This window comes from Lipophrys pholis (assembly GCF_963383615.2).
Source record: "Lipophrys pholis genome assembly, chromosome: 12".
NCBI lineage: Eukaryota > Metazoa > Chordata > Actinopteri > Blenniiformes > Blenniidae > Lipophrys > Lipophrys pholis.
The window spans coordinates 28,089,392-28,102,315 of NC_137641.1; the positions used below are offsets into that span (position 1 = coordinate 28,089,392).

The 12,924-nt window shown below is 42.5% G+C and overlaps 1 protein-coding gene across 1 annotated transcript; it reads left to right on the top strand.

Moving 5' to 3' along the window:
• The first annotated feature begins 307 nt into the window (after positions 1-307).
• On the top strand, positions 308-11,603 carry prkaa1 (protein kinase, AMP-activated, alpha 1 catalytic subunit). The gene is made up of 9 exons (XM_080477091.1): positions 308-507; positions 2,982-3,123; positions 5,559-5,652; positions 5,898-6,042; positions 6,823-6,910; positions 7,020-7,244; positions 7,393-7,906; positions 7,984-8,110; positions 9,692-11,603. Exons 1-9 carry the CDS (start codon positions 411-413, stop codon positions 9,973-9,975), a joined length of 1,716 nt encoding a protein of 571 aa, XP_080333217.1. The 5' UTR covers positions 308-410; the 3' UTR covers positions 9,976-11,603.
• The last annotated feature ends 1,321 nt before the right edge of the window (positions 11,604-12,924 follow it).

Genomic DNA, 12,924 nt, shown 5'->3' on the forward strand with positions numbered 1-12,924 from the left:
ATGAATTCGACACCCCTGAACTAGAGAACGACTTCAGTTCAGTGCTGGAGTGTTGCTGCACCACCACAACCCAGATAGTAATAGAGCTAATGCAGAAAAAAGAGTTTCCCATAAGAATCAATAAAGTATAATTATTTATAATATTAAAGTTAGTCGATGACAGTGTAGTTTTGTGATTTCCCGGGTGCTGTGAAGGCAGCATGTGACGTCACCGGGCCCTCTGACGAATCGCACCGAAGCCGGGGCTCCGCCCCCCCCCCCACCCCCTCCCTCACTCGCCCCGGAGCCGGGCCACCTCCCACCCTCCGTGAGAAGCGGAGCCGCCGGAGTGGAGAGACGCGCACACAGCGGAGTCCGCTCCATCTCCTGCCCGCAGCTAGCTCGACCCGCAGCAAGGCCACTGCGGGAAGATGGCGACGGAAAAGCCGAAGCATGAAGGAAGAGTGAAGATCGGACATTACATCCTGGGAGACACGCTCGGAGTGGGAACGTTCGGGAAGGTGAAAGGTGCGTGCGGTTGGACTGTCGGGAGCCGCTCGCGCATCCGAGTCAACGGCGGAGGCTGCTGCGTTAGCCTAGCATGCTAACTTAGCATCCAGGCTAACCCCGTCGCAGCGGCTGCAAAGGCAACACACTTGTTGTCCCGCCGTCGCCCGCGACTCGTCCGCGGCATTTCAAATCGCGTCGCTTCTCTCGCGTGTGGCATCGACGCCGCTGAAATTATGTGACAGTTAATCGTGGTATGGAAATATCTCAGTTAGCGTCGTTAGCTTAGCCCGTGAGCCACAAGTCGTTAGTCAAGACGGACACCGGGAAGTAAACCGTCTTGACTGTTGTTCATATTAACGAGCTTTTTTTTTTTCACCGCTTTCCCACTATTTTATTGAGTGATATTAGAAAGTTCTGCACCATGGCACAACATTGGATCTGATCTTGTTTGCGTATTTGCCTTCCCGTTGGAACAATTACTCGCTTTTTGGACGTGTTGCGAGGAGGGAGCTGGGCACCAATCTACGCCCTGTGTTGTCAGTCCAGAGGGCGGTGCGATCACTAACCTGTGTCAACACACAGCCTGGCATGTATTAACACGCAGTCGGCTAGCATATTTTGTAGTTTCCTGCTTTAAAAAAAACTATTACATTTCCTCCCTCGGTTCACCTTGCGTCTCCTAGAAACGACCAATCAAGTGCCAATGCATATAAATGATGTAAAGCACTCAGCCTGTCTTTAAAAAAAAAAAAAATAGCCCAACAACCACTAGCTCTGTTTACAGTCAGTCCCATTTCCCTGTGAGTCACTGCTGGGCTCCAGTATTTTTGTTGATGTAGAGAGGGAAAGTACTAGGTCAGTTGTTGAGTGATTATTGGCTTTATTAGGGACTAAACGAGCAAATCAGAAGCAGCTGTTTTACTGATATGGGCTATTTTTTTACTTTATATTACCACTTCGCCTTAAGTTTGCATATTTTGTCCATTCTGTTGAGTATTGCTGTGTAGTTATATTGTCACTACATAGATGACAACTATGTTATCATAACTTGCAACTATTTTCGTACCTCTTAAAAGAAAATTATGACATGACTCATGATGTCACTGAGAGGGTTTTTGGATTTAAACTTTCATGCATGTCTTAGACAAACGCTGCTATCCGATCACACAATTCCATCCTAAAAACATCTGAATTTTTTTATGATTAGTCATCAGCAGAGTTCAATGATCAAAATCATAAGCTACTGTCGGTATGTAATGTCTAAGGCAGGGGTGTCAAGACCGGACCGTTAGAATACTGACATCTTTCCTGGTTTTTGCACAGAGTATACATAATGAAATTGTCTATATTTCTGCAAAACCTAACAATTACTACCAGACATGAATAATCTGAACATAAAGCCTGTTTTAATGAAACCCTTTTGCTGCAAAATACAGTGAAATGTCCCCAAATCTTCTATCGTTGTTGCATTAGGCATGTTTTTACAAACTCGCTTGGAGGCCAATGCTCACTTTCATGGTAGCATCACTGATATCTTAGCTCGGGTCTCAGTGTTGTGTTTGTGTCCATCACTCTTAAGAGATTAAATATTTGTTGAGTTTATTTTTTTCAAATCAATGTTTTCCTAGAAATCTTTACGAGGTGCTTTGTCATTTCCCTGGGCCGGATTCAGCCCACAGGCCTTATGTTTGACATCTCTGTTCTCAGGCTATAAATATGAGTCACTTAGGTTTGTGCTATGTAGTAAGAATTAACTATTAACTTCTGTTTTGGAATCTTCTTCTGTCACCCTTTCCTACATAGTTTACACAACATTGTTATGAACAATCTCTTCTTTGTAACACCAGTGTTTTCATTCAATCTTTAATGGGCTTTTTTTTTTCTAAACAACCTTAATATGAAATAGTGGCTATTTCTTTGAGTAATGTCTATCGATAATGATCTTTTGACTGTTTGAACAAGGGAATGCACAAAATGACAAAGACAGTCAAGTTAGTTAATGTTCGACTTGAGTTCCTCTCATCTTGGCAGCACATTTTGTATTCATTTAAAACATTTTCAGCTTTTGGCTTTGGTGATGTTGTCTGTAGCTTTGTTATTTTGGGCTCACTATCTGGAGGTCACCTTAAGTAGGCAACAGGTCTTTGCAAATTGTTGAAATTGAGTCTCTTTGAGACTGTCTCCCTATCACCAAACGACTGATTTCAGGACTGTGGATTTTGAACACAGACTGAATTTTGGACGTTCGTCTCTCAAGTTGATGACTTTTACATAAACGTTATTACCACTGGATGTTTTTTTTTTTTTTTTTTTCCCTTCTGTAATTTGTAATCCGTCATCACTCATTAAATCAAATTTTCTATTCATTGTGATGATAGTTCTGCACCTTTCTCTTCACATTTGCTTCTTTGACTGTGCCGTTTGTCACTGTTTATACATCCTTGATTTGCAGTCGGTATTACTCATGCACTCTCATCCTGTTTATCCCGCAGTGGGCCAACATGAGCTTACCAAGCACCAAGTGGCGGTGAAGATCTTAAACAGGCAGAAGATCCGCAGCTTGGACGTGGTGGGAAAGATTCGCCGGGAGATCCAAAACCTGAAGCTTTTCAGGCACCCTCACATAATTAAACTGTAAGTCGTAGATTACACCCTGCTCGCTGCTCCCTAATCCCCCCCGCCGCCACTTTAATGCCTCCCACCCAATTATTTCCAGGCTCTAAAAACGTGTTTTAAATACATCCATGTAGGACAATATCTGTCTGACCCAGTGTGTTCCGCTGTCAGCCGGGCCTGTTTTGTTTGTTCTCTCTTTTAGCCTTTCATCTCGGTGTTTAGCAGTGAAGACCAATTCTAGCAGTTTCTAAATATTTTTTTAGAAGAAAACCAGTTGGTTCTCTTCAAGCATCAGTAACATCTGAAAGTGTTGACTGCACTCTGAATAAGTCGTTTAACTTTGCTGTCAGGCCTGACACTGACAGTAATTAGATCAGCCCAGTATACCCGGGATGCTTTAACGGCCGCCCTCATGCAGAGGTGAACCCGTCACATAGTAGCCCAAACATGCTTTTGTGACACGTTACTGCAGCGAGAAGCCACAATCTAAAAATATTGTCCGAAAACTGGGGGAAGGGGGGTGTGTGTGTGTGTGTGTGTGTGTGGCTGTACTTCCTGTCTGGTGTGCAAATGTCCACAAGGCCGACAGCACAGCTCTGGGGTCATTAAAGTGACCGGAGAGAGGGGGGGGGGGGGGGGGGGGGGGGGTGTGGCAACTTGTTTGAAATACCAGCTCCATGTCATGTATGCCCAAGAATGTAAACTGTGTCTGTGTGTGTGTGTGTGTAAGGGAGAGAGACGGAGAGATCCAATCTTTGACGGGGAAAACAAACCACAGGGGCAAAGTACAACACGTTGCGTGTCGAGCCTGAATAATAACAGATGGAGAAATGTGCCAGAATACTGCTTTATTGTTAGGACAAGACATCTGTCGCAACCTTGACCCATAAGATGGAAACCATCAGAATTGGCTTTACGTTGAGGTTGTAGTAGAATTTGGTACTAATTCTGAAACGTTTTGCAAAAGCAGACTTTTCTCAAAAGTTTTACTTGACGCCACAATAGAAAAAAAACTTTAAAAGTTTACATATAAATGTTATTGTGGCACTATTTTTACCAGTCCGGCCCACTCGAGATGATGTGTGTGGCTCCTGAACGGAGAGGAGTTTGACACCCCTGGTTTAAAAGCCACTCATCACAACCATAACTCCACAAGAATCTCCTTCCACCTTCATTTTGTTGAGGGTAAAAGTTTTAGGAAGTTATTTTTTTAACACCATTCAGGGAGGCTGTATGCTAACCTTCAGAGGAGTGCACGGAGTAAAGTGCTGCATCTTTTAGTAGCATTTAATATCAGAATGTGGCTCCTAAAATAGAAAAAAAAATACTTGGCTGTAATTTGTGGCTTTATTGTGGCAATTTTGTTGTACTACTTCACTACTCTCACCAGCAGGGAATAACTATTTATTTTCTGGCCTGTTCATGCTAATGCTATTTCACTTGCTTATATGTGTCTTTTTTTTTCATTTTTTTATTCATTTTACACTGTATAAGTCGATCTTGCTACCTGCATTTGGGAGGTCCAGTCTCGATGGGATCTGTGTCTTTGACAGCCCATAAATGTTGCTTTGAATGCTGGACAGACAGCAATTTTGTTGCTCCTGTGTTTAGTCCAAGTTTGCAGAGAGAACAGTGTTACTTCTGCATGCAGATAAGTTTTGTTACTCAATGTTGATTATGAGGACTGCGGGCAAATGTGGCTTAGTGCAAGCATAGCCACTGAAATGCAAATGTGATGCCTGCGGTGACTCTGACCTTCGACGATCGAGTTCATTTTCAACTTTACTCAGAGGGCAAAAGTAGATTTTCATAGGTTGAGGGAAAGACAGAGATTTTCATGTTTTCATTTACATATCTTCTGCTGCTACACCTGCTTCTCCTAAGCTGTACGCACTTTCAATAAGTCCATTTTTTTTTGCTTGTTCTGGACACACAGATGCACAATCCCTGAGCAGGGTTGTAAGTAGGTTAGACTCTACCCTGCTTTAGTGAAGTGACATCACTTTTATCGTTCTTTTTTTTTTTTTTTTTTTTTTTTTAACGGTGATAATGTTCATTCACATATGGACACTCTCACATTAAGGGACAGGAAGGACATTGTTTAAATGTTGTAATGAAAGGCAGGATTGTCATGTTAGACTGTGGTGGATTTGTGTCGGTGCTTGTTGCATATTTGTAGCATATTTGCAGGTTCATTATCACTACGGGTCATATTAAGTTCATGTGAGACATTCGCAGCTCAAATGTTACTAATATAACACCCTAAAAACCCAGAATGCACTCCTTTTCCTTTCCTCAGTTTAGATCGGATTTGATTTGTTCAGTTCAAAAAGGGAAATAGATACTGAAATGCAGAGGATTGCAATGATGGAATTGTTTAAGACCAAATTTGAGTTGTGTAATCCATGGTAACTGTCGACAACTTCACGTTTTCACTTTTGTGTTCACCGTAGGTATCAGGTTATTAGCACCCCTACTGATATCTTTATGGTGATGGAGTACGTCTCAGGAGGAGAGCTCTTTGACTACATCTGCAAAAATGGAAAGGTAAACGCACATACTTATCACCCACACTTTCTCTCTCGTTGCTTCCAGCACCACAGATGTATAGAAATGTATTTCCAACCTTTTGTGGCGATCCGGTAATCTTTAAACTCTGTGAACCGCGTGCTTGTCCGTGGCTGTAAAAGATATCAGAATCGAGCACGAAGCGCAGCTCAGTCAGCGGCGATGTGCTAACTGGCTGAGTCACAGAGAAGATCACACCTAATGGATAATTTCTGCCTTGACAGCTGGATGAAAAGGAGAGCCGGCGACTGTTCCAGCAGATTATTTCAGCAGTAGACTATTGCCACAGGCACATGGTGGTACACCGAGACCTCAAGCCAGAAAATGTGCTGCTTGATGCACACATGAATGCCAAGATTGCAGACTTTGGTGAGTTTTTATTGATTATACAGTGTTTTCCATAAGCAGCTCATATGTGGCCTACGGCTGTGTCATATTATCAACATTTACAATTTGCTTATGCTCAACGGCACTATTGCAAATCACATGTTTAACTAATGTCGTGCAGTTCTAGTTTTTGGGATTGACCCCCTTCATCTCGCCCTGTTGAAACAGATTACTGTCAGGAATAAGGTTTGGTTGTGATGGTTAAGGGCTCAGCTGGTAGAGCGAGTCATCCAAAGGTTGATGGTTTGATCTTTCATCGGGTCCTGTCCATGTGTCGGGAGTGTCCTTGGGAAAGACACTGAACTCGTTGCTCTCAGCGCTGTGTAAAGCTCGCGTAGCAGCCAGACATCATTAGTTAATTTTCAGAGAACGATAAAGGAGATGCATTGACACCATAAAAATATATATTCTTAACAAAGAAACGAAGCCCAATGAAGGATTAGAGTTCACTTTTACCATGGTGGTTATCTTACTGGTCCACCCAAGAATGTTTGCTGTTTTGTTTTTTTCATTCCAAATGAGTGAATGTGTGGAGGGTGTATTTGCATTTCGTTGTGGATTTTTGTTTTTCTATGTGTGACTCCGAAAATACATTTTGTCCTTGCTGTCAGGCTCAGCCCAAAAAAAGTAAAATCAACAATACAATATAGTTTTATTGACTTTCTTTCCTAATCTTGTCATGATGAATCTCACTGGCCCCTGTAGTTAAGTAGATTTTGAAATCCACACATGTGCTCTTCAACTACGTGAAACCTTCTTCAGGTTTGTCGAACATGATGTCAGACGGAGAGTTCCTGAGAACAAGTTGCGGTTCACCAAACTATGCTGCTCCTGAGGTCATTTCAGGAAGGTAATCTCTTTCACTCTCTCTCTCTTTTTTTTTTTTTAATTATAAGCCGCATTTTATTCAGAATTTAAACCAACTATGAATTGGTAGTGATCTAATCTTGCATTTTCAGGTTATACGCCGGTCCAGAGGTGGATATCTGGAGTAGTGGGGTCATTCTCTATGCCTTGTTGTGCGGGACGCTCCCTTTCGACGACGACCACGTGCCAACGCTCTTCAAGAAGATCTGCGACGGGATATTTTTCACCCCTCAGTATCTGAACCCTTCAGTAATAAGCCTCCTCAAGCACATGCTGCAAGTGGACCCGATGAAAAGAGCCACAATCAAAGAGATCCGGTAAGCCCGAGGACACTATTTACAAAATTGCTTTGACCGTCCAGTGCTTCTTATCTTTCAAGGCTTCTGTGTACAGCTCGTCCCGTTGGCAGCGTTGCATTTGTGGCCTGTTGTTTGTTTGACTTGCAAAATGATTTCCTCCCTGCAGAGAGGACGAGTGGTTCAAACAAGACCTCCCCAAGTACTTGTTCCCCGAGGACCCTTCGTACAGCAACAACATGATCGACGACGAGGCCCTGAAGGAGGTGTGCGACAAGTTCGAGTGCCCGGAGGAGGAGGTCCTGGCCTGCATATACAGCCGCAATCATCAGGATCCGCTGGCCGTGGCCTACCACCTCATTATTGACAATCGTCGCATCATGAGCGAAGCCAAGGACTTCTACCTGGCGTCCAGCCCGCCCGACTCGTTCCTGGACGACCAGCACCTGACCACGTCCGGCGGCGCCGTGGCCATCAAGCCCCACCCCGAGCGGGTGCCCTTCCTCGTGGCGGAGACCCCTCCCAGGCCCCGGCACACGCTGGATGAACTGAACCCCCAGAAGTCCAAGCACCAGGGCGTGAGACGGGCCAAGTGGCACCTGGGGATCCGCAGTCAGAGTCGACCCAACGACATCATGTCGGAAGTGTGTCGCGCCATGAAGCAGCTGGATTACGAGTGGAAGGTAAGGAAGAAAAGAACGGCCTGGATTTCTTAAACCTGTCGAGGACGTGGCCTCACGCAGCTTCCATTCTCCCAAAGGTCGTCAATCCATATTATCTACGCGTGAGAAGGAAGAATCCGATCACTGGGATGCAAACCAAGATGAGCCTTCAACTCTACCAAGTGGACAGTAGAACCTACCTCCTCGACTTCCGTAGCATAGACGGTGAGTTTTAACTATGGTTCATGTGGGTCAGGCCTTATCTGTCCCTATCAAAGTTTGAAGAGATTTACATTACCTCGACGTCCTCTCTGTCACTTTCAAGAGTTTTGTTTCGTGTATACACTGTATCACACCGCTGACGTGCACTTCTCTAAAGTTCATAAGCGGCTCACAGTGTGGAAAGTCTGGACTCTTGTTTTGTTTGTCAGGATTCCGTCCCGCTGTGTGCTGCCTCCGTGTAGCCTTCATAAATGATTGACTCAGAGCTTAGGAAGTCTGCGTAGGTGCCTTCGCGGTACCTCAAAGGGGAAATGTGAGATAAGGGTGTTGTTCCGGGCCATCGGTGTTGTGTGCAGGCGGTACAAAAGCTGCAAGAGGCTAAAATGTGACTCCAGGCCGGAGCCGAGTCAGCTCACGTTGATCTGAAGCAGAAAGACTTGGGGAGGAGTCACTATTCACTATTTCCACATTGAAATGGAACGCTGATGATGAAGTTCCTGCTGTGGGTTTGACTTTCTGATTGTTGTAATACCTCATAGACAGAGAGGTCAAATGCCTCTTCTGTTGTCACACTTACACCAAATGTATCAACACCTAAAACTCAATGGAAATGGTTTGAACTATTTCTGACTTTGAAAATCCTCGGATATATCAAACATTTTATCACCAACAATACGGCAGAAGAAAGAAAGAAAAAAGATCTTACCTTTTCAGCTCAATTTCATTAAATATGTAAATTGAAATTTTCCACTCTGACGTTTTGTTCAAGGATATTTTTATATTCCTAAGACTTTAAAGCCGGTATAAAGATGGATCATTATAATTATACGAACCTATCTCCTGAACAGTGAGTGTGGAAATGACAAATACACATAGATAGCACCATGTCTTTTGAAAACAATTCCCTCAACAAGTGAAAGAATGCCGATATAGCAATATTGCAGTGATGTCTATACCATTATTGAGTACAACTGTCCTACAAAACAATGGGTTTTTACTATAAAATAATTCTAAATAGATTGATTACATTGATGGAGGCATGTTCAAAAATATATCCTGTGTCTTTGCTTGCATTTCTCCAATATTTAGTATTTAAAGTATTAAACACTTTAAAGATAAATGGATCGATCAGGTTGAACAACTGAAACCAGGAAGTCGAGCAAAGAGGCCAAATACTATGATGTATCAAGAAATCTACATAAAAAATTCATGTACCACATCAATCTGTATTCTTTCTCAGTTTACAGGGAATCTTGCACAAGTTGCCTAAATATGGTCATTTGACCAGTTACGGGCTAAATGAGATTTTACTGGTTAAAAACCTGCATCGAGTTAAAGTACAGATCCTTTATATTGATTTTTTTTTTTTTAAGCCACTGCAATTGTTAAAATTGTGAGATGTTACAGCATGTGATGGGTTAAAGTGAAGAATAGAAGGGTTGTGTAGTCTGTCTTGTTTGTAAACGCTCCTTACATGGCGTGTGCGCGTGCGTGCGTGCGTGTGTGTGTGTGGGGTGCACAGTGCTTTGACACCGCCGAATCATGCTGTGTGACCAACCGAGAACTTCTGTCCCGCGTTTTTAGATGACATGATGGAGACAAAGTCTGGAACTGCGACCCCCCTCCGCTCCGGGTCCGTGGGCAACTACCGCACTACTATTAAGAACGATGTAGACGGGGCGGACATTCCAGCCGCTCTCGGCGCGGCGCACCCCGCCAAGGCGGCAGAGGGCTCCCTGGCGTCGTCGCTGACCTCGTCCATCGACTCGACGGGAGGGGCGGACGTGGCGTCGGTCCCTCGGCCGGGAAGCCACACCATCGAATTCTTTGAGATGTGCGCGAATCTTATTAAACTACTTGCACGATAGCTTGCAAAACAATCGCTGGCCTTTTGATTTCCTCTCCGAGTGTCTTTATAGCAATAAGCATGCAGAACCGATTCATGGCTCAGTTCGTCCCGGCTGAGGACGGAGCGATTGTTCCATGGCACTGATGCAGGTTGGTGGCGTTCCCGGAGCTGAAGGAGGACGTGTACCGAGCCGAGTGGTGAGGTAAAAGGGGGCGGGGTTAACTGGGAAAGAAGAATGGCAAGCTACTTAATCAGCTAGGACAGAACAGCATAAAGGAGGGTTTGTCTTTCTTTTTTTTTTTTTTTACACTTTACTGATCAATCTAATAACAAATGTCCACGTCCCACGTATCCAATATAAACACAAAGCGATTACACTGAAACTGCTGTACTGTCGCCAGCGAGCACTGCTTTTTACAGTACAGAGAACAAGACCGTGTTTTTTGTTTTGTTTTTTTTTTTATCCTGCAGAGAAAGAAGCCGCACAGTTTCTGGGGTTCGGAGACGGACCCGGGTGGCACTTTTTTTTTTGTCGCACAAGTTTCTTTTAATTCCTGCTGCTCTCGTTTCTTCCCTCAGTTGGGGATCAGAGAAGGTGCAGACGTTTCGGGGGCGCTGCACTGGCTGTAAGTTCGGGCGGTTCACACCCGGTCACATTCGTTGGACTGAGGAAAGTGCAGTGACCCCGGTATTTCTGTCGCCTGTCAGGGACAAAAGGATGCGTCATCAGATTTTTGTTAGGATTTTTTTTTTTTTTTGTGAATTTGAGTTTGTCAAAAAACAACAACAAATAATCTTGGTTTTGTCCTTGTACAAATTGTTTGAATTTGTCTGTCCCCAGCATTTTTCTATATAAAGTCATGAATATATTTATCAGTGCGTTAAGTGGATGGAGTGTTGGTTCTAATAGAAATTGAATTTTTCTTTCTTGCATTAAGATCGATTGCTGGATGATATGTATTTTTCTTTTCTTTTTACTGTCTTGGTTTTTAAATCAATATCACAGTTTTGTTTCCTTCAATCACAATTCTTCTGATACTCGATTGTTTTTTCCCCCCAAGGTATAGACTGCTTTTACCATTTAAGAGTTTTTTTTTTTTGTTTGTTAGTGTTTTTGCCATGAGTCAAAACCTAGAAATATATCATTTTCAGTGTCGCGTATTAAAATGACATGTTGATTTTGCCTTTTTTTTTGTTTTTATTGTTACATTTCCTTTATTTCTTTTTTTTATTTTTTTTTATTAGATTTAGTTATTTAGCATTTGGATATAATTACTGTGTGAAATGCCTTTAGCCTACAAATTCACTTCATTAATGCCAATCCATCACACGTGTGCAGTCCTCTGGGCTCGGTTCGAACGCGAGCAGTAGCAATTCCATGCAGTGCATGGACGGCGTCTGACGGCAGCCGAATACATCCCAGAGATTGTCAATTTTTTTGGACGCGTTCTATGTTTTGAATGGCCACACATTCCCAAGTTTTGACCTTAAACTAAGGTTCACCTGCGATTAAAGGCGGTACAGACGGATGTGTCGGCGTTCGCGGAGACCTGTCTGGTAGAACGACAGAAAATCATGTGTGTGTGTGTGTGTGTGTGGTGCAGATTTATATTTTATGACAAACTATTACATTACACTTGCAAGCCCAGTAAGTCTTATATTTGTCTTATTTGTAAGTGTAATGCATCTCACTCCCGTTTTCTGTCTCACACTCTTAAAAGTTTTGAGTGGTGTCTGTTTTGGCTGCCTTATCATTATCAGTGCTGGTTTTTTTTAGATATATATATGTTAGTGAAATTTGAAAGGATTCATAATTATTCGCACTTTTTTTTTTTTTTGCTGTTATAAAGGTGTAATTCCTCAAAGTATAGTGTCAGTGTTAATTCACAATAATATTCCAGTCTACAGGAACATATTTGAATATTTCTAATTGTGAAGATAAATGGGTGCTTATGTTTTCAAAACCATTGTCGAAACCAGATACCTGGGCCATTTCCAATAATGGCGATAGGAAAACCAAAGCAACACTTTGAGGTAAATTGGTCTCTCTTTGTGCCCAGATTTTAAAAGTTTTGCATGTTCTTACTGCAAAAGCCTTAAAGCTACAGTATGTAACATTATTAGTGAGAATAATCATCGTTTGGATAAATTTAATCAGCTAGCCTCAACCGAGTCAATGTTGTAATACCACTTTGTACCTCAAGATGGTGCAGTGAGATTTGAACCAATAAAAGTATGCAGGAAATTGAATGAACTGACTCACCACTGCCACCCAGTGCATCAAAGTGGCATTCATTACTCCAATCTTACATACTATACCTTTAAAGTTAGATTTATTTTTTTTTTGCTAAAAGGTGTCTGTAGTTGAAGCCTGGATTTCCAGTGTTCAGCTTTCCACAGCTTTAAAAAAAATATTAAATATCTTGTTCAAATTCACATTTCATAGGTATATTTCAGGAGAAATTGTTATGTGACAACATGTACGATCATCTTGTTTATCTCCCAGTCCTGCAGAGCAGATCTGGACTGAAGTATTCTGTTGATATTTGACCTTTTATGTCTCAGTTTCACTAGAATGATATATGATCATGGTTTGACGTGCACTATGGTCCTTGGGGTGGAAAAAAATATTATAAAACTAAACATATAGTTTAAAAAAAAAATAAAAAATAAGGCAGTTGGAAGTTCTGGTTGTGGAAAAAACCCGCCATGGAGGAAAAGAATGTCTGCGAAAGTGTGAGCCTTTTGCTAGATTGTGGACTGATGTCCTTGTTAAGTGTCTACTTCAGTATCTGAACTGCTTCAAAGAACCATCGTTCTGTTTTTGTCTGGTGTGTACGGGGACCCTACCAGGTGGACCAGTGTAAATCTGAATGGACAGTGTTGAATCATTTGTATACACAACTGCCTAATAAACTGCTCAATTGCACACTTTTTCTGCTAAAGCATGTCTGTATATTTATATTTT